Source organism: Haliotis asinina, chromosome 16 (genome assembly GCF_037392515.1).
Source record: "Haliotis asinina isolate JCU_RB_2024 chromosome 16, JCU_Hal_asi_v2, whole genome shotgun sequence".
NCBI classification, from domain to species: domain Eukaryota; kingdom Metazoa; phylum Mollusca; class Gastropoda; order Lepetellida; family Haliotidae; genus Haliotis; species Haliotis asinina.
Window position 1 is genome coordinate 13,399,091 of NC_090295.1, and position 27,021 is coordinate 13,426,111.

Consider the following 27,021-nt stretch of genomic DNA (forward strand, 5'->3'; position numbering starts at 1 on the left):
TTTTTCAAACTCAACCTCGAAGTCAGTTTTGATTCTATGCTGATAGGTCCCCTATCTTCACATGGGCTGCAACACTGGTAAAATGTTTTAAGGCCACTAAAATTCAAAGTTGCATTTACCAGTATATTTGTGCACCAATGTTGTGGATCTTGCCTGTTGTGTCACCTTCTGGTGTCATCTTTCTCTAACAGCAAAGAAAAAAAATCCTATTCACCCACTCTGTGCTATGAACTACTGGTGCACAAAGGCCAGACTTGAATAATTACAAATCACTACTGATAGCAACATCTTACACACACCAGTGCGCACACAAACTTCAAAGTATTTTATGTTTCAGATGTCAGTGCTGCACCTCGGATCCCAAAACAGTACATACCTCATGTAAGTAGAGATCATCAACTTTGGAAATTGTATTGATAACTGTACACTACGCTAAATTCAACAGCATGCGAAGGTGGTGCTGGAAGTGGACTTCAGTTACCCATGTTTGTCGTAAGTGTCGACTAATTAGCTTGTGTGTTAGACTCGCTGACAAGGTTGAGTATATGTCATCTTATCTCATTTGCAGAGAATGATGTTCATTAAGGTTGGGTATTGCGATATATTGTGACACGTTGGCATTCTGCAATATGTACAGCAATATATTGTTAAAGTGTATCACATGGTTATGGTCTTGAAAATATTGTTTCCTTTCTTATGAAACAATGCCACTGGCCACTGTCAGGACCCTGATGTCATAGTACAAGGGATCAGCTGAAAATGTTTCCAAACTGACGACTTCAGCCACTCACTTCCTTCATACTTAAAATGATACAGGAACTAGTATTGAAACGTCATGATCTAGAATTATAGAAGTTGTCATCCATATATATACTAGTTCTGTCTCACTTCCAACTTCTAAATGCCAGTCAAACAGGATTTCACTCTATAGTTTCGAACTCAAGAAAAGGTGTCAGCTGTGGAGTCTGCCATTTTGGTGGCGGTACTAATTATTTTTTGTTTGTTTTTTTTTTACATGGTTTAAAAATCACTCAAGTGCATTTATATGACCAATAAACATTCTCATAAGTATTGATGTATAATAATAAAAAGGAAATACAACACCATGAAAATTACCAGTCATAGTCACGGAAATTGCAGAATGCATTTGGTGAAAGGGTTTGCTTAAAGTTTGCTGCAGTGTATCTTTTGTGAACCTGGAATTGCAATATGTCATTTAACTGGTATTATCACCCATGCCTAATGCTCATGATGTTGATCACTGGATTACCTAGTCCAGATTTGATTATTTACAAATATCTGGAATATTCAGGAATGGCACTGTTCCATGAATCCGTGGAAATCTGCGGATTTCAATGCAAATCAATGGATCTTGAGATTTGTCTAATTCCGGGGAGAAAATTTTTAGGGAGGTGAGGTCCTGCTTGTCAATGTCAAGTATGCGCATCTGTGTCTCTTGGGCTATGAAATTTGAGAATTTCAACGTAACTTCTTTAGACACTTTGTTCAGTTGAAATCACTTTCACCTGTTGCCATCCCTGAATATTGCTGAGTGCAGTGTTAAATATCGAACCAACCAACCAAATTAAGTTCAGCATTCCTTGTTGATTTGTTGCAATATTAATACACCTGTGAAGACTGGGTCAGAATTGGTCCTCAGCAACCCATTTTTGTGAATGTTGATGTTATTACCCTCTCCATCTCTTGGGGGCGGTGGGGTAGCGTAGTGGTTAAAGCGCTCGCTCCTCATGCCAAGGACCCTGGTTTGATTCCCCACATGGTTACAATGTGTGAGGCCCATTTTCTGGTGTCCCCCGCCGTGATATCGCTGGAATATTGCTAAAAGCGGCGTAAAACCAAACTCACTCACTATCCATCTCTTGCTTTCCTCACACCTCAGTGTTGTTAAACCACATTACCTTCACTTGCTTTTCATATTTCAGTTATCGAAGTGTTCTATTTTCAGCCATATCGTGCACCGTTTGCTATCCTGATTGGAATGTACAGGTACAGTTGCATGCCAAGTCAGGGCTGTTTATATGTACACAAACTCTTTCCATGTTCTTATGAATAGGCATTCTCTTCCTGTCATATCTTTCTACATAACCTCTGTCTTAATATGTGCACATTTCCTGTTTCATGTAAAATCCCCTAGCGGCCCCAAATCGCAATATGAATTATCACTTTTCTTTCTATCCAATCCCATCACATGTTACATCAACTTAGATCCAATTTGGTGGCCGCCATGGAGTTAGTTGATAAGTGTGCAAAGGATAGATTTGTTATTTCATGTTTTTTAACTGAAAAGCTGAAACTAGTGCGTTAGAGAGTGCAGGAATCAATCAAGATGTTTTTGTTCATGTGACTCTTAAGACATTTATTGGATAGCTTGTCCTTTGTCAACAGGTGGTGTGGAGATGCCTTTGATCCGCCATTACATGACAGGGTTCTGTCTAGATGAAACATTGGCGCATTGTACTTGGGAATAAGTTCTAGTTTTCCTGAAGTGTACAGAAATTACTGAGTCTTTGAGAATGCTCACTTTTGAAACGACATTGTTGATTGCACAACTAAATGTGATTGCAACCAATTAGGAATGCAGAACACTCACACCATGAAATGGCCATATTAGAACAGAGGTTATGTAGAAAGATATGATGGGAATAACCTCTTTGGGATGAGAATGATGAATAGGGTTCAATTGTAAAAACTTTAGGGAGTCCCTTGATTCAGCTATTATGTTTGTTAATAAAATACCACTTTGCTTGCTTCAATCCTAGACTGCATCATACCAAAAGACCAGAAGAGATGTCACTTGTTGTTACCCTGCCTTGTGCTTACATGGGGCATGCGTCACATTAATTACATGAAATTATCCTTGCACACGCTATGAATCTGTTTGTTATGGATGATAATTTCCAGGTTAGGCTGAGAAAATCAAATATTACAACCGTTGACACCATTTCCTTGCACACTGGAAATATCAGTTAAAATAACATAGAACTCAAATGATGATTATATTTCATTTGTTCATTCATTTAGAAACCTTTGGAATCCATTTGTGTCCATAACATAAAACCGTGACTATACACATGAGTACATTGTGACAGAGGCCTGCTGGACACGCCCCCAGTGTTGAGTATGAACGAAGGAGAGATCAAGATCCGAGCTCAGCCCTTCACAGACACAGACTTGCAGGACAAGCAGACAGGTGCAGGACTTCATGTCCTACTTGGGGTGGGGGACCATAATGATGTTTCCCAAAATACTCAAATGCTGATTCCCAGCACTAAGTGCATCGTGAAATAAATGTTGTAGGTTTACATTTCTTCATTAAGTGGCTTTTACTTCTTAGAAGCTGGTATGATGAAGAGGACAGTTTTTTTAATGCTTCTTTATTGCATGTGAGGTGTGAGGTTTCAGTGTAGATACGAATAACACTTGCTTGATAACATTGTGTATGATCTACACCAAAATGTTGCATCCATTGCAATAAAGAAGTTGTCTATCCATAAACGTGTTCCTCTTTAGGTTTATATGTACTTTTTCGCACTAGCAAATGCCAACATTGAAAATATGCACTGCAGTATAGAATGGAGTTTTTTCAGATCCTGATAATCGATTTTGGCAACAGTCATAGCTGTGACCAAGCTTGACATGGCATCCAGTGAGAAAGGTGTAAATGTTTTGTAATGTGATTGACTTCATGACTTTGGGACATACTTGATCAATTTTCAATATTGGGTTGCTGACAGGGCGCTATGTTGGAGGTTTTGACTGTATGGAGAATACCCTCATGAATAAAGGTCTTGTCCAGAAGGAGGCTGCTGACAGGCACACGTAAGGGGAAGAACATTTGTATCACTCTGTGTTTGACTAAAATATATTTTTTTTTACTTTCATCCTTAATAATTGTCCTGCTCTGTAGCCTGTAGGCTCTTGTAGCTTTGCCTTGACTGAGAGTGGACATAGATATGTATTGTTGTTGTAGCTTTGCCTTGACTGAGAGTTGACAGAGATATGTATTGTTGTTGTAGCTTTTCCTTGACTGAGTGTGGACAGAGATATTTATTGTTGTTGTAGCTTTGCCATGACTGAGTGTGGACAGAGACATCTATTATTGTTATAGCTTTGCCTTGCCTGAGAGTGGACAGAGATATTTATTGTTGTAGCTTCGCCTTGACTGAGCGTTGGCTGAGACATCTATTATTGCTAGAGCTTCACCTTGACTGAGAGTGGACAGAGATATTTATTGTTGTTGTAGCTTTGCCTTGACTGAGAATGGACAGAGATATTTATTGTTGTTGTAGCTTTGCTTTGACTGAGAATGGACAGAGATATTTATTGTTGTTGTAGCTTTGCCTTGACTGAGAATGGACAGAGATATTTATTGTTGTTGTAGCTTTGCCTTGACTGAGAATGGACAGAGATATTTATTGTTGTTGTAGCTTTGCTTTGACTGAGAGTGGACAGAGATATTTATTGTTGTTGTAGCTTTGCCTTGACTGAGAATGGACAGAGATATTTATTGTTGTTGTAGCTTTGCTTTGACTGAGAATGGACAGAGATATTTATTGTTGTTGTAGCTTTGCCTTGACTGAGAATGGACAGAGATATTTATTGTTGTTGTAGCTTTGCTTTGACTGAGAGTGGACAGAGACATCTGTTGTTGTAGCTTCGCCTTGACTGAGAGTGGACAGAGATATTTATTGTTGTTGTAGCTTTGCCTTGACTGAGAGTGGACAGAGACTTGGAGAGCAGCTGTATTCGTTCCACACAGCTGTCACCAGCTTCATGGCTGCTAACAATATCCCGACTGTACCAGTACAAAACATCAAGTAAGTTGATATCAAGCCGTCATGGCATATTTTTTTCAGAATTATTTTGAAGATATATTCTGAAAATTTAGGAACTACAAGTTTGTTTTTCAGTTTTAAGCACTTTGAGTATTTCCTTTATGTAGATTTCATGCTAAGGATCAATACATTAGTTGCTAGTCACTCTCTGAAGTTTAGCTTTCTCCCTGATAGCATCCAACTTTCCATCTCTCAACAAAAAATGTTAAACACTATACTGTGGGGTTGCATCCGTAGAAATGGAAGCTTCATTGGTCTTGAGTTTGAGTGGCAGATCATTATGATCATTACGATCCTACTCTTATCAGCCTAACAGCCTTGCTTGAAGGCATCATGAACACAATGCATTGGGCATTACGCTTACCTTCACATCAAGCTGTTAACAGCAATATTGTGCCATGGGACACCACAAGCTGGCTTTACACTGAATCTGGGTCTGCAGTGACAAGTGCCCCACATCAAGCTGTAATGTCACTGACAATTTGTTCCTGTTTGTGTTAGTGTCATCCTAATCAGAAACTTGAATCCAAAGTTTGAACCATTCACAGTCTTAGTTTTTATTCCAGATTTTACTTTAGAGGACAGTGTTGCTTATCTGCAATTTGTTTTACTACTCTTACTGTTTTTACATTGTTTCAGCTCACAGTGTGGTACAAGGCGTCTCTATCTAGTTATTGATGACAAGGAACGTGACGTGCACCGCTTGTCAAAGCTTGCAAGGGATCATGGGATACCAACATTGATCCGCAGTCTTCCTGCAGGGGACTATGTCTGGATCCTGTCCCCACCTCTTGCAAGTCCACATGCAGAGTACAATGGCAACAACAGATCAGCAGAACTGGTTAGAGTTACCTACCTTGCATCCAGTGCCTCATAAAATGTTTGTTATCATTGTTTTGCTTACCTCGGTTGGCTTTCAAAAGCATCAAAATCATACACAACTGAACTCACTGATACTATTCTCTGTACAAACATTGTACTTCTGAATGCAGTGCCATTTGTAATTTTTGTGTTATAACACTTTGTCTGTAAATGTACAGTCTAGTACTTTTGTTAGGTTGAGTCTCTTCCAGGATTTGAACCCTCATTCTCAGAGTCAGGCACTCAAAGTCAGCGATATAAACTCATTCAACCACCATGGCTCCACACAGATGGAAATGATATCAGGGTTCACACACTTTGTCCACTCCACTGACAAGTGTAAATTGGCTGAAAGCTATGAAAGCACAGTACGTTTAATGAGGATCTGTAATCCCAAATATAGCATATTATTCATTCCACAGTGTTTTAAAAGGGTGCATGGGACTGTAAGAAACTTTTGTATTCTGTATTTAGTTAGGTGCAATGTTTTACAGTCCTGTACACCCTTTCAAAACACTGCAAGTAGGATTTATTACCCTTAAGGTCTTTATATTTAGCTTATCTTTATGAGATGTTAAACGTTTTGCTATCATTTTTCCTCGACGATCATGATGGGGATCATAATTTGTGATGGCTTAGTTTATGATATAAAATGATTGAATTTGTGGTTTTGTTAAATTGCAAGTGAAATACGGAAACATTTATATTTTTAAACACTTTTATTGACACAAAGAAATTTTGGCAGCAATTTTATGAATGTCTATACTCATATTTGTTTACACCAACTCTAAAATTTTGAAGCGATCAGGTTTTTTGGCAGCCCCATTCCATCTAAGGTTAAGGTCATTTGTGCAACATCACAGTGGTCAGTGTCACATGGCAGATTTGACAGGGTATGCAGTTTGTGATCACTGGCAAATCCGCCATTAGTGTTTCGTATGCTTTGGCAGAAACAGAATTTGACGAATTTATCTTAAGGGCAATAAGTTACTTTATGTCACTTCAGTGGTGACCTGCAATGACATAAGCAGCCTGGTAAAACTACAGCTTATAACATTACTGACAAACAAGGATAAATTGGACTGGCGCAGAGAACAAGTTTACGAGAAGTAGGCAGTGCACGACAATGAACAAACCCATTTCATTTGTGAAAGGGAGAGCAGATGTAGGCTAGTGCATGTGTTGTGCATGATGATGAAATTGATTGCGTGCGTAGCTGCCACGCCTTCCTTAGAAGACTCGCGCATGGTTTATGTAGCAACCCATGGCCCCAATGACAAGCACCACTCATACATGCTAATACAGATCAATTGTCAGGCTGGTGCTCAACTTGTCCTTGTTTGCCAGTACATGGCTACTGCAGTGTACCACATGTACAGCAACAGCATTGTGTTTCAGCTGCTTCCCTTCATCGTAGAGAGGAAGTCTTGGGATGACTACTACGACAGCTGGCGAGGGTCACGCTTCCAGAAACAGATCAACAACATGAAGGTACATTCAGTACTGATTGATAATATGGAAAAACCATATTTCACACTTTATTCTGACTGTCTTGAAATAAGGTCTTACTCTGAGGAGGTAAAATAATACTGGCGCTATCAGACAGTCACATCCTCGTAGACAATTTCCGCACAAGAAGCATGTGGTTTTAACAAAGTGCGTTTTTACATGTCACACCTAGAAACTCATTTGGTGGTGCTGTTGAAAAATTTAGAGACCACATTTGGCAATTTTGTGTGCATCCGTTGATTTCCGCTGATTTTTTTTTAAACTGATGGAATTTGTGAATCATCTGACCCACCATTCAATGTCACAATATTATGGTGAAAGTAATGAGATCTATTATCTCTCATTCACAGGCCAGCGGAGTAGATAACTGTTTCTACCTGGTGGAAGGCTCTGTGAAGAATCTGAGGTTTGTGTCGCCTGATCTGCAGCAGAGACTAAAGGTAGGAGAAGTCATGACAAACTGGGGGATTCCAGAGTATTATTTGTCACCAGCATCCTATTGCTGATTGTAGAGCATGGTTCTGGCACAACATTGTGGGATACTTTATTCTGATTGGTTGATTACTGACCACAAATGATCTTAAACCTAAATCGAAGGATTACAGAATGGATATAAAGTTGAACCCCGTTTACTCGGACCCCACATATCCGGAAACCCCGCCTTCCAGACGATTTTTATGGGAAACGAAACTTACTTTCATTAATTGTACTTGTTTAACCGGACCCCAGGCTTCCAGACCCGGACGGCGAATTTTCAAACCATTCCCATAGATTTCCATTGGAAAATGATCCAGTTATCTGGACAGGGAGATATGTGCAACGTGCAAGTGTATGTGTCACATCACTATCGTTTACCGCAAGACTAGGTTATTTCACTTTTAATCTGTCGGAAGGCATTTCATGTGAATTGATTAATTAGCCATCAAAACACTAGGGAAGTGTGTCACTCGGGTTGTGGATTGATGGCTGTGGGAACATCTCATCAGTAATGAAAACGCATGTTAAGTAGGATTAAGCTAAACTACACAGTAATTGTACTGTATATAACACTTATAAATCAACCCCAACTGTCGCGATGCAAGTTAAAAGTAGCCTGCCACATGCTCTAAGTCATGTGATCCTGTCCGTAAGTTTCTGCAGACAGCATAAATTCAACGTGATGTCATATATTTTTAGGGCATCTAAAATTAAAGAAAAAGAATATGCAATTGGCAAAATAGAGACTTTTTGTCATCGATTTATATTTTTCATCCAACTAACCACCTGAAGCTCCACGCGCTACATGATTGCGTATGAGATAACCTGACAAATAGTAACCTGCGTTCCGCCTTCCATGTATTATGGGTACACTTATGTGTTATGATGATTTGCTGTTATTACTATTGACTGTTGGTTTATTGATATATGTACATGAAATTTTGTTGCTCGCATTTAATTTTCACGTTTTGCTTGTTTGATCCAGTTAACCAGACATCTCGTTGTCCGGATGATTTTCGAGTGAAACCAAAACATCTGGATAAACGGGGTTAGACTATAAAGCTTTATCCCCCAATTTATTGTATTGGGGGGTCGAACATTGGGTCGCGTCATACTAAAAGGCGTTAAAAGATGGTACTTGTTGCTTCTTGACTGGCTCAACATTAATGGATACAAGGACTTGGCTTGACTCAGTATAATGTGTCTGAAAAGGGTATTTATGGGGCATTGTATCTCTGTGAGCTGGCACTATACAACCAGTTTAAAGGTCATGTGCAACCCCAAAAAACAAACATAATTAAAAGACAATTATCACTTATTCATGACTTGTAACATACACTGCTGATTGTGAAGAAAACAAATATAAAAATTATAAGCATACAACAGCAAATTAAAAATGCAATATTTAATACTTGGTTTTACTTACCTTGAAAAGAAGCATCCGGGAGAGACCAAACCCAGTCAGAGCAGATGGGTGTGCACTCAAGTGTAATGAATTCTTTCAGTATCTGGTTCATTTGAAACAACATTTCACCCCAGCACTGTGGTGACATTAGTAAAATTTTTTAAATCAGGTTCAGAAGGGTTTCACCAAAATGAATCCATGTGTGAAATTGTTCGTGTACATATCATTAAACGTGATACCCAAACTCACCAAAAGGCACGCATATCACAAAAGGCACGTGCTCTATATGCGATGGAAGAGAGAAAAACACATGTGTTCAGTGTTTAGGTGTTGGGGTTTAGGTTTGATAGTGAACACTTGCCTCGATAGTATTGGGAAAATAAAAGTTTCTTGAGCCCAGTTGTTAGACATTTAGTACTTATAAATTTAGTTTTAAGACATTTAGCTGAGCATATTTTCAAACGGGCCTGAAATTTACTGTATTTGTGAATACATTTCTTGTTGAATCAATTTCTGGGTCCCTTCAGTTCGATTAGTTGGTTTTCACTGTAAATATTATTTAATTTAGTTTTGGCCCAAGGTGGAAATATTACCTAAAGCCACCCAGTATATTTTTTACTTACACATAGTTTCTAGGACCCTTTCAGTTCATTTAGTTTGGTGTATTTGTTTTCAGACTGTTTTGGGTTTTTTTAATAAAAAAGGTTTTGCTGGTTTTTTTTCATTAGGCCAGACCAATTTTGTTTCTTGTTTTACGGATCCGCCTGCTGTATTTTTTCAAGAAAAAATGTAAAAATTAATTTTACCCACTCAAAAATAAAATCCTAATGTTTTCATTGGCTAACAATGTAAACTCAAAGGAAAATACTTTTTAGGTTGTTTTCGACCCATATTCACTTCATAAACTGCCAACAGTAAAATACTTGGAGTATTTAGAAGGAATATTACTTTAATTTAAAATTTTATTTTTATTTATTTTCCCACCTGCCTTTAGGTTTACAGAGGACAGATATCCGTAAAACAAGAAATAAAATTGGTCTGACCTCACCTTATTTTTCAAATTTATAAGTTGAATTTTTGATAATTTGTCAATGTAAGTCCATACCGAAAGGTATCAGAATCTTCAAAATTGTGTTTTGTGTTGCATGTGACCTGTAAGTCAGGGATAGTACAAGCAGCCACACATACACATGCATGCTCATTGTCATGTGATCGAAATACTACAACGTCAATCACTGTTTTCACTTCATCTGATCATTTTTCATACTGTCAGTGATTGGATTGTCTGGTAAGGCTGAAACATTTACGGGCCTCTGTCACATTGTGTGAAAATGTCCACATTTTGAATCAGTACACTCTCATTCTGTTATTATATCAGTACTGCTTGATTGAAAAACAAAATCTACATATCAAAGAGACAAATTTTGAGAAATGAGACACATGGAACGAAATAAATGAAACATAGTTTTTCCTCCAAACAAATATTCTTTTGTCATCCAGTAGCCAGGATGATAAGAGGTTGTATCTTTGCAGGATCAGCTGATGCCCTTGATGATGGAGGATGGGTTTTATGTGAACTACACATCCTCATGGTCCAAGTCTGCCCAGTGGCTGTGTTGGATGACCTCACTCATTACCCAAGCTTACAAGGAAGGTATGAAACACTGCGTAAACACTGTCTGTCATATTTTACCCTAATCTTTGTTTTACCCAGCCAGTGTTAGAGTAGGCCCTTGTTGCTTATCAATCTTTTTTTGTAGGCAATTAAATTGAATTGAATGGTAGGTTCTGTGGCATGGCTGATTGTGTTTTATTGTTCCCTCATGGGATGGGATCTTACACATTATGTTGTTTGATCTGTCAAAGAGCTGGTTATTTACAATGATAATGGTGGAGTATAGCTGTAGTCTTAAGCTTTGAGTGGGAAGTACAATAATGACATTTTTATGGATAACAATGCATCCAATGTTAGTGTGACATTTTGATACAGATTCTTGTACCCTGCTTGACAGTAAAATCCATTCACTCACTCACCCATGCACCCACCCATCTGACTCACCCACCTTCCCACTCACTCATCCTCTCACCCACCTACCCATCCACCTACCCACTCTTTCACCTGTCTACCCACTCACTCCCCACCCACCTACCCACTCATTCAGCCACCCATCTGCCCACCCACTCACTCATTCATCTACCCACTCATTTGGTTGACACATCATCGGTTCCCTATTGCGCAGAAATGATGCTCATGATGTTGATCACTTGATTGTCTGGTCCAGATTCAATTATTTACAGACCGTTGCCATATAGATGGACAATTGCTGAGTGCGAAGTAAAACTAAACTCTCTCTCCCCATCATCTCGCTCATTCATCTATCCACCTACTCGCTCATCTACCCACCCACCTACCCCTCACTCACCCACTCAGCTTCTCACTCACTTACCCACCCATCCACCTACCTACCTACTCACCTACTCACTCTCCTACCCATCCACCCAACCAGCTACCTAACAACTCACCCATTCAACCTACTCACTCACCCAAACACATACCCATCACTGACTCACCCACCCACCCACTCACTTATCCACTCAACCACTCAGTTACTCATTGTCATATTCACCAACTCATACACTCACTTATCCTCAACACCCACTCACTCACTTATCCACTCTCTCACACTAGCACCCGCCTAACCACTTACCCTCTCATCCTCTCATTCACTCACCCAATCACTCACCCAATCACTTGTTCATCCACACGCTCACCCATCTACTTACACACCCAGTCACTCGCTTACTCACCCATCCTCTTACTCATCCACTCACCCACCCATTTACTCATCCACCACCCACCCGCTCATCCACTCTTTCTCACCCCCCCCCCCCCCCCCAACCAAACACACACACACACTTATTCATCCACCAAACCACCCACTCACTCATCCACTCTCCCACCCATTTACTCATCCACCGCCCACCCACTCATCCACTCCCACCCACTTATTCATCTACCAAACCACCCACCCCCTCATCCTCTCCCACTCACTTATTCATCCACCAAACCACCCACTCACTCATCAGCTCCCACCCATTTACTCATCCACGACCCATCCACTGATCCACTCCCACCCACTTATTCATCCACCAAACCACCCACTCACTCATGCACTGCCCCACTGCCCAGCCCACTTTGTGACCCACTCATTCCCCCACCCACTAATACTCTCATTAACTCCCTCCTCTTTCCTTCCACTCACTCACCCACCCACATATCCATCCTCACTAACTGTTTTACTCTGTCTTCATTTGTCATGGATGTAACGATCAATGATGCTTTATTCAGGAGTGTTTAAGAAGCAGATGACTTTCGCTGATATACAGAGAAACATTACTGAGAACAACCGCAAACCCTCCGTTCGACATGGGAGGACGAGGGGCAAATCTCATGTGTGGCTGTCTCAGGACCTCATACAGTGCATCTCAAGGTGACAAACTTATATCAACCATTTTCAATTTCAGGATACAGGAATACAATAGGGTCTTTCACCCAAGTACCTCCATTTCTTAATATATATTTCATTCCAGAATACTATAACACCATGGCTTATATTTGAATTACAAAAATATAATAGTAAACATCAACTTTTATTGGTTGAATTGTCTGTTATAACACGTTACTTTAAAAGGAGGAGTGTTTATTTAGATCTTAGTAGTCTCCTAATATCATGTATCCCTTGAAATTGTTAGATTTTATTTTTTTTTGTTGTCCTCGTGTCTGAAAATCAATACTGTTATCAAAGTTTTTTGATTGTCTGTTGTTTTTTTCTTGGCACTATGTTTGATGCATGGCTGACATTCAGTATTCTTAAATGGTCAGTTGTTCTGTTTCACCAGTATTTGCTATTTTTGGCAGCAGTACAGGAAACGACTCATTAAAGAAGACCTGTGAAGCTAACTTTGGTCCAACACTGGGTAGTCGTGATCCATGCCAACTCCTTGTCGTAGAAGGACTGGAAATATATAACAAGGTAGTGTTGTAATATACTCGTACTTATTTCTTATCCCAACTTACCTGGAATCCTATTCTAACAAGGAAGTGAGTGAGTGAGGTTTACGCTACATTTAGCAATATTCCAGCAATATCATGGCACGGGATACTTGAAACAGGGCTTCGAACAATGGGGCCATGTGGTGAGTCGAACCTTGGTCTTTGATGTGAATGAGGTGAGTGACCTGGCTAAATTCACAGGCCAGTGATCCAGTAAGGTGAGGTGTCAGTTTAACCACTAGGCTACCCCACCACCCATACTAACAAGAGACATGCATTTCTGCAGTTAACTGCAGGCTTTTGTCTTTAATGTCACTCACACACATTTTATGCAACAACTAAACAGCATATATAAATTGTTTATAAATAAACAAGCTGAACTCAATTTCCTCCCTTTACCAATAATGTTGTTTGGACCATTCTAATCAATACTCTGACCGCAAAAGTTGTATAGTCCACCATGTCCGATCAGGTCAGTATAATTCGGTCATGTTTGTTTTCAGCAACGGAGCGGGTTGCTGATCAAGTGTTGTGAATTTGTAGCTAATGTACCAGATAACAAGCTCAGTGGTGAGATTTCTGTTTTGTCCTCTAGTATTATCATCCTAGACTTTGTTCCACAGGAGATGTGCATGTGTGAGATCAAAATCTCCAGAGAAATATCGTTGTTACAGTAGATAATATACAAATATTCTGACAGTGTTCTGACGTTATGATCTTCATGATGTCACACTGTCATGACATCATCTCACTGCAAGCCAAATGTCAGTACCATGTTCTTAGATGGACATTTTTTAATTGAAAACGATTTGAAGAGTGATTGAAGAGTAATTTTTTATGATAAATGGAATCATACCCTTGAGTCGTCTAGTATCAAATATATCAACACTCATTGATAAAAGTAAACTTTATCAACTTATGTTAACATAACTGATATCAGAAGACATTTGCGTGAGATTCTCTATTTATGCTGATAAATAGATAAAGGTAAATGATAAATATAGATGTCAGGTAGGATTTAAATACATTATGCAAATTATAGGGTTTATTAACAGTGTTCTGCATTTGATGTACATTTTTTTGCATGTAGGTTTTCCTATTTTAATCATTTTAGATGAAGTGAGCTTGCACCTCTTGCCACAGAAAGAAAAGATGATCCATTATGATGTGTTCAGCTACTGGCAGTTGTATATACAGGTAATGAGACCATGCTCTACCATGATATATTCAGCTATATAGAGATAATCATATTATATCATTTCTGTAATTTTATGTTTTGACCTGTGAAGATCCTTGGAAGAAAAGGTCTTCAGCAACCCATGCCAGCCACAAAAGACGACTGTGCTAGTTGCTTACATGTAATGCGGGGGGGATATAGTCAACGCCTCATCTGTCCGTCCGTCCATAATCATTTTGTTTCCGGAGCATAACTCAATTCATAACCATTCAACGTTTTTAGACCAAACATGATAGATATAATAATCTCAACCTGCAGTTGTGCCTTTTGCTATTTACAGAGTTTTGGCACTTTTTTTTTTTTGTTTTCCCACAGAACATTTTGGTGTTAGTCTAATAGTGGGGTGAGCTTCGTTTCTGGAGCAGAACTCAAAAACTGTTCAATATTTTTCTGCAGAACCTGGTACATACATCAATCAGAACCTAAAGTGGTGCCTTTTGCTATTTACAGGTTTTTGTGATTTATTATTTTCTTGGTTTCCATGGAAACGTCTCGGACATAGTCTCAAAACTGAGAGGTATGTTTCATTTCTGGAGCAGAACTCAAATACCGTTCTATATTTTTCTGCCAAACTTGGTAGATATATCAGTCAGAACCTAAAGTGGTGCCTTTTGCTATTTACAGATTTTTGTGATTTTTATTTTCTCGGTTTCCATGGAAACGTTTTGGACTTCATCTCAAAATGGAGGGATGGGCTTTGTTTCCGGAGCAGAACTCAAAAACCGTTCAATATTTTTCTGCAGAACTTTTTATATATGTGTAGCAGACTCCAAAGTGGTGCCTTTTGCTATTTACAGGATTTTGTGATTTATCATTTTCTCGGGTTCCATGGAAACAATTTGGACTTTGTCTGAAAATGGAGGAAAGGGCCTCGCTTCCGGAGCACAACTCAAATACTATTATCTTTGAGCAAAACTTGGCAGATGTGTGAGGCAGACCACAAGGTGGTGCCTTTTGCTATTTACAGGTTTTTGTGATTTATCATTTTCTGGGTTTCCATGGGAACAATTCAGACTTAGTCTCAAAATGGAGGAAAGGGCCTCGTTTTCGGAGCACAACTCGAATACTATTTAATATCTTTGAACAAAACTTGGCAGATATGTGAGGCAGACCACAAGGTGGTGCCTTTTGCTATTTTGCAAAGCTTTGGTATTTATATTTTTCATGAATTCCATGGAAACAATTCAAACTTAGTCTGAAAAAACATCAAGTAACCTTCAGATTATTTGTCCTTTCAAATATTTTGGGGCCAGGGGGATATGTCATCTTCTGATGACTCTTGTTGTAAGAGGCGACTATCGGGATCAGGTAGTCAGTCTTGCTATCATCAGTTCCCCATTACACAGATTGTAGCTCATGCTGTTAAACACTGGATTGTCTGGTAGAGACTTGATTATTTACAGCTGGAATATTGCTGACTGTGGCATAAAACTAAACTCATTCACTCACTATTTTGATAACAATTTAACAACATTTTCCCAAGAAAATTAAATTGAAGTAGTCTCTTACCCATATGTGTAGGTCTTCTTTGGTGTGTATGTGGTGAGGTCAGAGGACAGAGAGGACACTTGTCACATTCAAGCTGCATTTCATCAGAGTTCAAGTAGAAGTGGTACATGTGGTAAGAGCAGTTTTGACATTTCTATTTCTAACTCAAATATAATTCATTGTATTCAAACTTTGGTCGAATGTATCGTCTGAAACTTTAGATGCAAAAATTTTTGTGAGGTTTGTGTGTGACTGTGCAAGAGTGACCTATGGCAAATATAATCTATCTCTTCCTATCTGTCCAGCAGATACTATGGTCAGTGGAGCAGGTTCTTGTTCAGGGGCCAGCCTGATGGTCAACGACAGCACCACCAGGGTCAGCCTGATGGCAGGGGACTTTGCTGCAGACCTCCAGACAGAGGAGTGCATGGTGCAGAGGGTGAGTAGCACAGCAGGACATGAAGTAATTAAATTTCACCGATATTGGTTTAGTTTTGGTTATACATGTTTTGTCCAATAGAATTTCCGGATATATATAAAAATCCGACCAAAAAGTTCAGTGACTAAATCACTGCAGTAAATGTGCCTAAAACAGATTTTGTTTGTGTCAAACACATCATATTCACTGACCTCTTTGGGAGAATGTTTTAGAAAGGAGATGTTGTTCTATCTTGTGGAGAAGTTGTCATTTCAATGAGTGGAATAAAAAGAGATATAATCAGATTGCTAGTGTAAATCATATTTTATGGAATTATTTGAGCATGTTTATTTATATATTTGTAACAGTTTTTTTGTCTGATATTTTTACATGTTAATTTACATGGGCTAGAGGCCTACATCCTGCTTGAATACAGATCTATCTAATCATTGTAATCTGTTGATGGATATTCTCTTCTTAGGCCATAGAAGAAAGTATGAAAGAAATCGTTACCTACAACCATGGTCAACTACATAAAAGGTAACTTCACTTGAACCACTAGATCTCTTGAAATGGTTATTTCACAGCATCCACCATTTTAAGAGATATTCTAATTTTTGTTATTTCATATGACAATCAGTCAGTTCATTCAGGATAGGCCCATTGGCGAATAAATTTGCATTAATACAACATAGAACTCTTATCTTTGATTTACTTTTTGCATATCTTATATGGATCATGAAACAAATATGAGAGAAAAGACATTTAAGTTATCTTGCATGTAGTGACACCATTTTTCTCTTTTCTTAACATGGGTACAATGTGTGAAGCCCATTTCAGGTGTCCCCTGTCGTGATAGTGCTGGAATATTGCTACAAGTGGCATAAAACCATACTCACTCACTCCCTTTTCTTAATTCATTGCCTTGTTGTCTCTTGTAACCTGTGGTTGCTGAATGAGTTCACTGATAGATATATAGATCCTAGACTCCGTTGTAGTGTTGGTGTGTCAATGGTCCTGAGTAGTTAGATCATGCATAACGTCACTGGATTGACATGATCAAAACATGATTATTTTTATGTATTAGCTGCACTACTGCTTAGCAGCAGAAAACAACTTCGACACATAAACTTTCTGACAATCTCAATTGATTCCTCTTTCAGTAATGAACAGAAGAGAAACCCTTCAGCCACCATCCGTCCAATAATTGTGGTTGATTCACAAGAAATGGATCAACAAGTACAGACCACTTTGACAAAAAGCGATGACACACTATCAAGTGGGAAATTCACTACTTCTGCTCAGACCTCACCAGAAGTAATTGAACTTGTTGACTCTCAAGAAGAAGATGTTGGTGTGCCAAAGACCAGGTCTGAGTCTCTGACTGTTTGTGGAGGGTCAGTCTGCGACTTGGTTATATTGGATGACTCCCAAGAGGATGACCAGATTCCGTGTGCCAATGAGGGATATCAGAATTCTTGTGTTATTCTTCTTGATTCTCAAGAGGAGAGCCAGCTCCAAGTGTGTAACTTCCTGTCTGACCACAAAGAACCCCAGAACAACACTGACTCATCTCTAGTATTAAAGGAAAACTGTGGCAACAGCGATGATTCAAGTACTCTGCTGCCAGAAGGATTGAAATTTCCTTGTTCCAAAACTTTAAATGATTCAGTATTACAGAAAGAGTGTATTCAAAGTCAAGGATCAGAATCTCTACCTGATGATTCCAAAAACAAAACCAATCCATCACCACTGTTAGTGAAACATTGTTATCATGATGGAAATGAAGTGTATTCAATTACCAATCTGCCCAAAGCATCAAAACCTCTTTCTTCCCTAAAGAAAACAGACCCATCTTCAGTTTCAGAGCCTGAACTGGATTCAACTGGCATCTGTAAAACATTTCCAATCTCAGAAAACAATAAAGAACAAGTTGAGTCTGTGACTGGTAAATATTCTGAACCAAACAAATTAGATCGAGCAGATTCTGTGTTTTGTCTGCCTACAGAGTCAAGAAAACATTACAGGTCCGTTGACATCTTGAGTGAAGAAGAGCAAGATAGGGATTCTCAAGATGTCGGCTTAACCTGCATGAGACAGCAGACGGATATGAATGTCAACAAAGTGTTGTCAAGACAATCCAGCTGTATCACTGACAAGGGATTTCTTCCTCTCAAGACACCAACAAAGAGACCGTATGCTCCAGGTCATAGATCACCAGAATCAAAGATTCCACGACTGAACCTGGGTGACAGAGATGGTTATGTCCCTGATCATGTTCAAAGCATGAACAGTTCTGTGTGCAAACCATTGTTAGACACAGAATCCTGCATAACTGTCAACAGTGATACAGTTCCTGTCCAACCTCACGCTTTAGATAAATCCAACAGTCCAGCCACCATCAGTGATGCTGATAACCTTGGTTATGGTGCAGATACTTTGAAAGTTGAGGAACTCGCAAGACGTCTTCAGCAGGAGAATGATGATGAATATGGGAAGTCAAAAGTTGGTAATGATGGAACTTCAAGACTTCTTAGGAGCAAGTTGGGATCTGAAACACAACAAAACAAGCATATGTCACCAGTTGTTCATCAAAGTGGTCGACACATGAAAGAGTCATCTGAGAGTGACACAAGTGCTGCAAAATGTGCTCCCATTTCAGACGAGGAGCTTCTGCTTAATAGAAGGAATGTAAGAAAGGATATGGCCTTATATTCCCTTTTGGGAAAACAGGAATTTGAGGAGTCATCAAGTTTGTCTTGTTCAGGTCCTTCAAGAGATGCCAGTTCTGATGCTTCAGTAAGCACTTTGGGGTGTCCTACTGCACTCACACTGACAAGTGAGCACACTTGTGCACAATATCGTACTGATGTATGCAGTGATTCAAATGACTGTATGTCTGTAAAAGTGGAATCTGGTCCAATTATTGGTGAAGACAACACAAAATCTGACTGTTTTGCAGAAGACATGTCGTCAGAACCTGGTGTTTCAGTTTTCAGTAATCTTGGTGGAAATTCTTCAAGAAATTGTGATGGTTTTGTTGAAAGCAACAGCAGGACTGTTGTAAGCCATGTCGATTCTGAGATGACTTATCCCACAGACCATAGTGTATTCTCTGAGAAAAGCATTACGACAGATCAAGATGCTTTTTCTGGTGGGATTGAAGCACAGGACGGTACTGAGACTGCAGAAAGTGTCAGTCAGGATATTGTTGAGTCAAGTGTTAAAGATATGGGTCACACAGAGAACTGTGAGATTATTGAGACTTCTTCACAGTGTCAAGGACAAAAGAGCATTTTTGACTACACTGCTAAATGTGTGGTACCTGATGATGAATGTTTGACAGATAAACATAAAGGTCAGTTACTTGAGGATAGTAGTGAGTGTCCATCTAGTCAGATTTCTCAGTCAGTATTGTCGGAGCTCCCTATGGACCATTCTGATACTCACAAGTCTGTGTCTGTTCCTCAGAGTGTGGGAAGGTCACATGGGGAAATTAGGGACCAAGTTCAAAGTACTGTCAAACTACCAGACAATCATGAATGGGAATCTAATCAGATTTCCCAATCAGTAAGGTCAGAGGTCAATGACCACACTGATACTCACAAGTCTGTGTCTGTTCCTCAGAGTGGGGGAAGGTCACATGGGAATATCAGGGACCAAGTTCATGGTGCTAACAGATCACCAGAAAATGGCGTCAAAAGTGACAGAAATCCAGTGCAAATGCCATTGGATGAGGTTAAAACTGAAGCTATGACAGATGAGGAATTTGCCAGGCAGCTGCAGGAACAGTTTGACAAGGAAAGTGGGAGAAAATGTGTCCCGGTAGTGGAGGCAATGTCACTAAGACACAAAAGAAGATGTGACACACACGATTTTTGTTGGCCTTTAGATTGCAAGGTACCTAAAACTTCTGGCATTTGTTCAAGTTTGCCTAAAGAGTCATTGGCAAAACGAGACCAAGTCAAGTGCAACCAAACATCAAGTGCTTACATCAGACACCTCAACTCAAATTTTAGTGCTTCAAAATGTGATACCCACAGATTTAATACTAGTGCTACAAGTTTAAATCTCATGTCCAGTTCCAGTGCTGATATGTCAGATCTTAATTGTCAGAATGTTTATGCATCACAAAGGAATGTCATGAAAGTAAAAACTTCGAGAAAAGCCCTGTTTGAGGATTGTCAACCTGCAGATGGAGCAACAGAAAGACATGACTCCAACACTTTGGACTCTGATGCTGAGCTGGCCAGGATCCTTCAGGAGGAGGAGCTCCAGAGAAACATGGCTGATGGTGGAGGAGTCTCAGCTAGTTTGATTGCAGATGCAGCTTATGCCAGGACTCTCCAGCTGGAGGAGCAGCAGGCTGTATCTCAATCCAGTTTACAGGATCCCTTTCAGACAAAGGAGACAAATGTGAATTCATTAAATCTTGTCCCTGAGCAAGTGTGTAGTCCTGTTTTTGGTGTTGGATCTAGTTCTAGGAGAAATGAGACAGATGATAAGTTTGACCGTCTGCCAAGGAAACCCATTGGAAGAAATACAACTGAAAAGTCTATTGCTAATCAGGTAAGTGGCTTGAAACAAAATTTTGCAGGTTGAAGTACACATAAATGTTCATAGGATGCAAAGTCATGTCTATCTGATACTTAGAAATACTTTCTACAAGTTTTTATAATTAACTTCCAATGATGTCTGACACATTCGGAATTAACAGTTGTAGATATCACTGAATACTTTTAAGGAAAATGCATGCTGTTCTTTAGCATGATAAAGCTCATTTTCTGAATGAATAATTGCAAAGAAGTGACCAGCATTGCACATAGTTTGGGTTTTGAAAATTCTGAACATCTCAATTGCTAACAAACTCTCTTTTACTCTTTAACTTCCTTCTGGTCCCTGACTCTTTCAGTGTCTATTAATATAGGAAGTATGTGGTTTTGATTGGTTAGGAGTAATTTCACCAACAAAAATATGAGTTGTCAGGACTTATGGTATTCTTTATGCTTAACAACAAGATATTGATAAAATAAAGCAAAAGACCAATAAGTCGTTATTTCACCTCGCCAAACTTTAGTTTGGAAATGCTGGTCATGACTGATATTAATCATGAAAAATGTTTTGACATGTTGGGATGAAACATATACAATTCTGTTCAAACCCCTTGAGGCATATCCTGGTTGTGCCAGTAATATGTGAGGGGGTATTCTCGGTAAAACAAACCTTATTCATATACAGAATTCATGCATCATCTGCCACGGAAACAAGTAATAGAGATATAAATATTGGCACGCCATCTGAAATAGTATCTACTGTTAATGAATGTGTTCAATCTTTCAGTTGGCATTGTACAGGAAGATGCAAAATGAAAGGTTCTGTGGTGGTGAAAAAACAGGCTCAAACAAGTCATCCAGATCATTACCTGAAGTGACACCATCCACTTACAGCAGATCACCAACAGCATCACTTGTACATCATCCTTACAAGGGAACTAGAAGGGTGCCGTCTGCCTCAGTGACATCACCATGGCAACAGCCACCTGCCACATCACCATGGCCACAGCCTACTGGAACATCAGCTACTGCGAGAACACCACCTAAAGCTTGTGTAACTCCAGTGCAAAGAGTTTCAGTCACACATCAATGTAATTATTTCTTAGTACATGATATTCACATGAAACTTGTTTCCAGGGTTGCAGGGTTTCACAAACGTCTTAAGCTGTCATTCAAAAGTTAGTATATCATGAACATATGATTTGCCAGTAAGTAGCAGTTTGGTGTTATTTCCCCTGGAAACAGCTTGGGAAAACACCTAATAACTAGTATAACCTGCACTGAATAATAAAGACTGCAGTAGAAACTTAAATAATGTACTCTTTCCTTCAATGTGTAGCCTTGTCAACGTTCAAGAGCTTTCATGACAAAGCAACTGACAGAAAAGCAGCATCGGGTGATGTTCATGAGCCGAAGACCAAAGAAGATGATGACATCATTGACAGTAAGGAATCTTTGTTAAAAATACAGAAGTTATTTATCATAATAACATGAAGCACTGAACTTGTAGGAGCTCCTTCAAACACAGTTCTAGTTATTTATGTTTCAAATGATCATGAGTTGCTGCAAAATTGTTGTTGCGCCTAAAGAATTATTATAAACATGTGGCAGGGAAAATTGTATTAGGCTCCGTCCATACATACAAATGGGAACTTTTTGAGAACTGTTAACTAGATTCTTTTCATATTTGGTACATAGGATCATCACAGTATGAGAAACGTCCCAGTCAGGTTTGGTGACCTTAATACATGTATTCATTTCAAGGTCACAAGGGGACTTTACCGCATTACACTTGTAAGTGAGATATCTCAAGAACCATTTCCTGGATGTTCTTCACATGGAACTCCAACCTTTTTTTTTTAGGGCCTAGTCGATTTTAGTGACCTTCACTTAATTTTCAAGGTCATGGCGAAACTTTTAAGATTTCAGCATGTTAAATATTGTCAGTGAGATATCTCAAGAGCAGTTCACAGGATTTTCTTCATAGACTTTAAAGACGTGAATGTTTTCCAATAAGCAATTTCTTTACTACTATTTTTCCATATCTTGTACACAATGATATTAATGTGAAGGTCAAAGTGAGTATTGAAAAGATATGTGTGTTTGAACAACAAAACATCAGGATATCAAGAGAGGTTGACAGGTCATGTTTTTGTTGGCATGTAACTTCATCTTGAAATACAACCTTCACTTTCATTCCTTTTTAGCTTTAATTTGATAACTGGCTGCATGGGATTATGTCACCTTAGTGACAATGCTTGTTCATTAATTCGGATATATTGGTAAATTAGAGCGGTGTCAGGTATTACTGAACAAGTGGCTTTTACCGAACAAAATTCCATTTTCGTATTGTTTACTCAATTTGGTGATTGCTACACTAGTACAGCAAGTTTTATGCGCATGCCTTGAAATGGAAACTTCCTCTATGATCGTCTGTTCCATGAATATATTTCAAAAGACGCAGAGAAGAAAACTGACGAGAGGACAAGCAACTGGCATCACATCCTTAAACCTTGTGTGTATATCGTCGATGAGATGGTTAAGCCAGCAAGTCTTGGTCAGTACTGGGATACCCCATTCTAAATATACCAACATGTCTATATAAGTGCATTACGCAGTCCCAAACCATACTATAAAGCTTTGTTAGCCATATTTGGACTGTATCAGCACTACCCCATCATTGTGCAGCCTTGTCGTCCTTTACCGAACAAGCGCCATTGACCTCAGCAATTTTCGCTACTCTACTTTATGCCTATGGCCATTTGTGTCACTCATTTGTTGATACTAAAACAAACCGCATTAATTACTCCATCTGCTGTATAAAGTGTCAAGACAAACACAGAACACGATAATTATGCGAGTTTCCATTCTCTAGTCGTAGGTATTACAATTTAACTTGTCCTGTACCCTGCTGAAAAAAACATGATGATTGTTTCATAAAGGAATCGGATTTACTGTACAAGCTATTGCGTTCTCCCAAGCCAAATCAGACATTAACTCAAAATGTTAGTTCATGGAACAACTTACTTTTTCATAAGGAACATGTTTGTTGAGGCATTTCGATAAACATTTGAGATATTCGACCGTGACCTCATGGAAACATCAAGGGCAGTTAATTTCACGACTTTGTTGAGAGTGGTTTCGCTTAGACTGTAAGTGATGGGCACCTTGACCGTCATTTCATTAATTTCACCCGTTTCCCTGTTGAAATACGTAATTCTATTACTTTCCATGGCCAGTTAATTATGTCTCTCATGAAATACGTGTACATATCATAAAATACATACACATTAATCATGTATTTAAATATACGACTTTGATTACATTATGTTCTGCATTCCAATCTTCCGCATGCCATATGTTTCTTTTTGTATTCAGACATGAAATCATAGAAAATGTCACCGACGCTGACTGAATTAATGCCCATATGTGATTAAGTAGCTCTGCATTCAAAACAGTTAATTTTTTTCCATAATATACATTTAATGAAATAAACTTGCAAAGAGAAAGCGACCAGAAATATATCAACTCAATAAAAATAAAGATCATTAAATAAAGATACTATAAGTGATCTACATTTGAAAAACCTGATAAATAGTTACACACTGGAACGCATTTGTGCAGACAGTGTAAAGGAATACCGGTTTGATGCCTGGCAGTTATACGATTTTCAAGTGAATATAAGAAATGCATTTTCAACAAAACATCAATTAAGTGATAGTGTTAGAAATTAATAGAACACCTTTTGTTGCGCAGTGGAATTGTTAAACAAATTTTGTAAGTACTAAATATGAAAAAAAAATGTGCTCAACTAAATGGTAACCAAACAATGTTATTGCCACTCCGACCACCAAACTAAACATTGACACCTTTTTCCACTCCGTCCACCAAACTAAATATTGACACCTTTTATGACTGTCCACCACACTAAGTTGACTGGATAAGTTATCTGAATTTACACAACTGTTTCGAACTATGAACAATGCCCGAATATGGCAACTATTTGTCTTGATTCACAACAGTGCAGACCCACACTCTATTTTTCGACCCTACAACTTGCCGTCCAAAGCGCATATACACGATCCTGCACATGCAAAAAACTCAAAATGCACGAGACGTGTCGGTTGCGTTTTGATGCGATGTTCATGTTTCTTGAAAAGGTGTGTTTTGGCTATTGTTTTTCACATATCAAAATTATGAACTAATGTAACCGACATTCTCTTCAGAACACCTTTCTTCATGGACTTTCTTTCTGAATCTTTTCTTCTGCTGATGTTTCGAATAGTGAATGCTTACCTTCAAATTGCTGCATTTTGAACAAAAATGAACAAATATTTCTTCTGTGTTTGGGCCTAGTGTTTATCAAATTATTTAACTGACATCCTTAAATTATACGTAAGTTGAATCAGGTATGATTTACCTGGCTTAACTAACTATATTTCTTTAAGCACTCGATATGGTCTGATTTTGAGTTTGTAGTTCTTTCATACTGCTCTCTCAAATGCTAGTATGTTTCACGTTTCGGTATTTTTCAGTCAGGTGGTTAAGATCAATGCAATATTTTTGTATTTGTCAATAACTGGTGGCCGTAAGTCCCCATAATTCCCAGTGTCGAGCCATAACTTTGGTTAGGGTGGCTGTAACCTGTGTCTTTCAATGGTGTAGATAGCACTGTCGTGTGAAGAATCGTTAATGACAACTTTGTTCCATACGAAACAAGAAAATTCCTCCGGTGTACGCGTATGAAACAGTTGTTATCTGGTATGTAGTTGCTCAGCACCACACCTGACAAGTACCTTTTGTAACATGTGAAGTGTGTGTGACTCATATGCGTAAATTGCGTAAATATACCGGCATGAATGATTTCATATGATGTGTCCATGGCAGTAGTTGTTTTACCTGCATGGTTACGGCAGAATGTTATCATCATTAACTGGATGTTGAGATAGCACATCAAACAATAACGTATTTGACCTTATTTGAAACGATAGGCATGTTCAAATACATAATAATGTACACACTATATGAGTTATAGTTACACTGTTAAACTATACTGTTATAGAACGTGTACCTGGTATATCAGTATATTGAGTGAAGACAATTAGGTATATTAAGGCAAGACCATGCCACTATAAAAAAGTATGTCGTCTTTATATTTTTCATTTTCCCTTAAATTACAGTATAATGACGTTAATTTGAAACAAACACTTTCTGAAACTGCAAACAAATCTACATGAATTCATTCTACCTATAGAGCGAAAAATCGCGGAGGACCTAGCTGCACGTTTCAATTATTGGCTGGTTGGTTTGATGTCAACGCCGCACTCAACAATATTGCAGCTATACATTGGAACGGACTAAATCATACAAATTTTAGTAAAATTATCGAGATTAGAGTACATAATATGAACGAAATGACTGCACTTGAACTTAAACAATCGTCATGGAGGACATCAGTCCGACGAATAGCTCGGAATAGCCCGACACAAGTGTTCGGAATAGCCCGACGTCACTGTTCAGCAGAGCCGACAAGAGCTCAAAATCTGACAATTAGATCGCCTCAAATATTTGCCTGAAACAGGTTTACTAAGAGGGATTAACTTGTCTTCACACGTGAATATGATGCATATTGAATAGTTCATTGTGTGTATTAATTATTGTTAGGTGTGATGAAACAGGGTAGGAATTAGGCGGAATGAGGTGTTAGCTGTTCGGTAATACCCAACAACACTCTATGTTATTATTTATGGAATGGCATTTACAATGTGAAATGCGAAATTGACGTACAAAGTGAGTGACCCCAACCTGTGTGTCATACAAAGTGAATGACCCTCCTTCTCATAAATTTTAGACATATCTTATTGATGTTGTTATGTACAAAATTGCTGATAAGCTGGATGGGCTGGTTGCATTTCATGTTATTTACAGACCAACACAGAAAGAATTATGTGTAACAACCTGCACAGTTTATGTCAGGACTCTCTCACTCTTGAATGAATTTTGAACTCATTGCCTTGACAGTTTATCATCCAAAACATTAACATCAGACATTATAGAAGTGATGATGCCTCTTAGTTCAGAGATAGTGTCAGCAGGACTTTGCTTGCTCAGTCTAAATGAAGGATGCCTGGATTCATGAACAAATTAGATGACAACATCTTCA

At 38.7% G+C, this 27,021-nt stretch overlaps 1 protein-coding gene across 1 annotated transcript in view; it reads left to right on the forward strand.

Moving 5' to 3' along the window:
* Positions 1 to 27,021, forward strand: part of LOC137268156 (uncharacterized) — a 41,708-nt gene that overhangs the window by 10,776 nt on the left and 3,911 nt on the right. Inside the window, exons 7-25 of the mRNA XM_067802685.1 lie at positions 338 to 381; positions 1,967 to 2,007; positions 3,111 to 3,211; positions 3,756 to 3,840; positions 4,722 to 4,838; positions 5,496 to 5,697; positions 7,116 to 7,208; positions 7,577 to 7,666; positions 10,642 to 10,762; positions 12,458 to 12,599; positions 13,031 to 13,142; positions 13,666 to 13,732; positions 14,277 to 14,359; positions 15,921 to 16,020; positions 16,196 to 16,326; positions 16,787 to 16,845; positions 17,469 to 20,874; positions 21,646 to 21,949; positions 22,198 to 22,302. Coding sequence (XP_067658786.1) covers positions 338 to 381; positions 1,967 to 2,007; positions 3,111 to 3,211; positions 3,756 to 3,840; positions 4,722 to 4,838; positions 5,496 to 5,697; positions 7,116 to 7,208; positions 7,577 to 7,666; positions 10,642 to 10,762; positions 12,458 to 12,599; positions 13,031 to 13,142; positions 13,666 to 13,732; positions 14,277 to 14,359; positions 15,921 to 16,020; positions 16,196 to 16,326; positions 16,787 to 16,845; positions 17,469 to 20,874; positions 21,646 to 21,949; positions 22,198 to 22,302 — 5,403 coding nt within the window. The remainder of the gene's footprint in view (positions 1 to 337; positions 382 to 1,966; positions 2,008 to 3,110; positions 3,212 to 3,755; positions 3,841 to 4,721; positions 4,839 to 5,495; positions 5,698 to 7,115; positions 7,209 to 7,576; positions 7,667 to 10,641; positions 10,763 to 12,457; positions 12,600 to 13,030; positions 13,143 to 13,665; positions 13,733 to 14,276; positions 14,360 to 15,920; positions 16,021 to 16,195; positions 16,327 to 16,786; positions 16,846 to 17,468; positions 20,875 to 21,645; positions 21,950 to 22,197; positions 22,303 to 27,021) is intronic.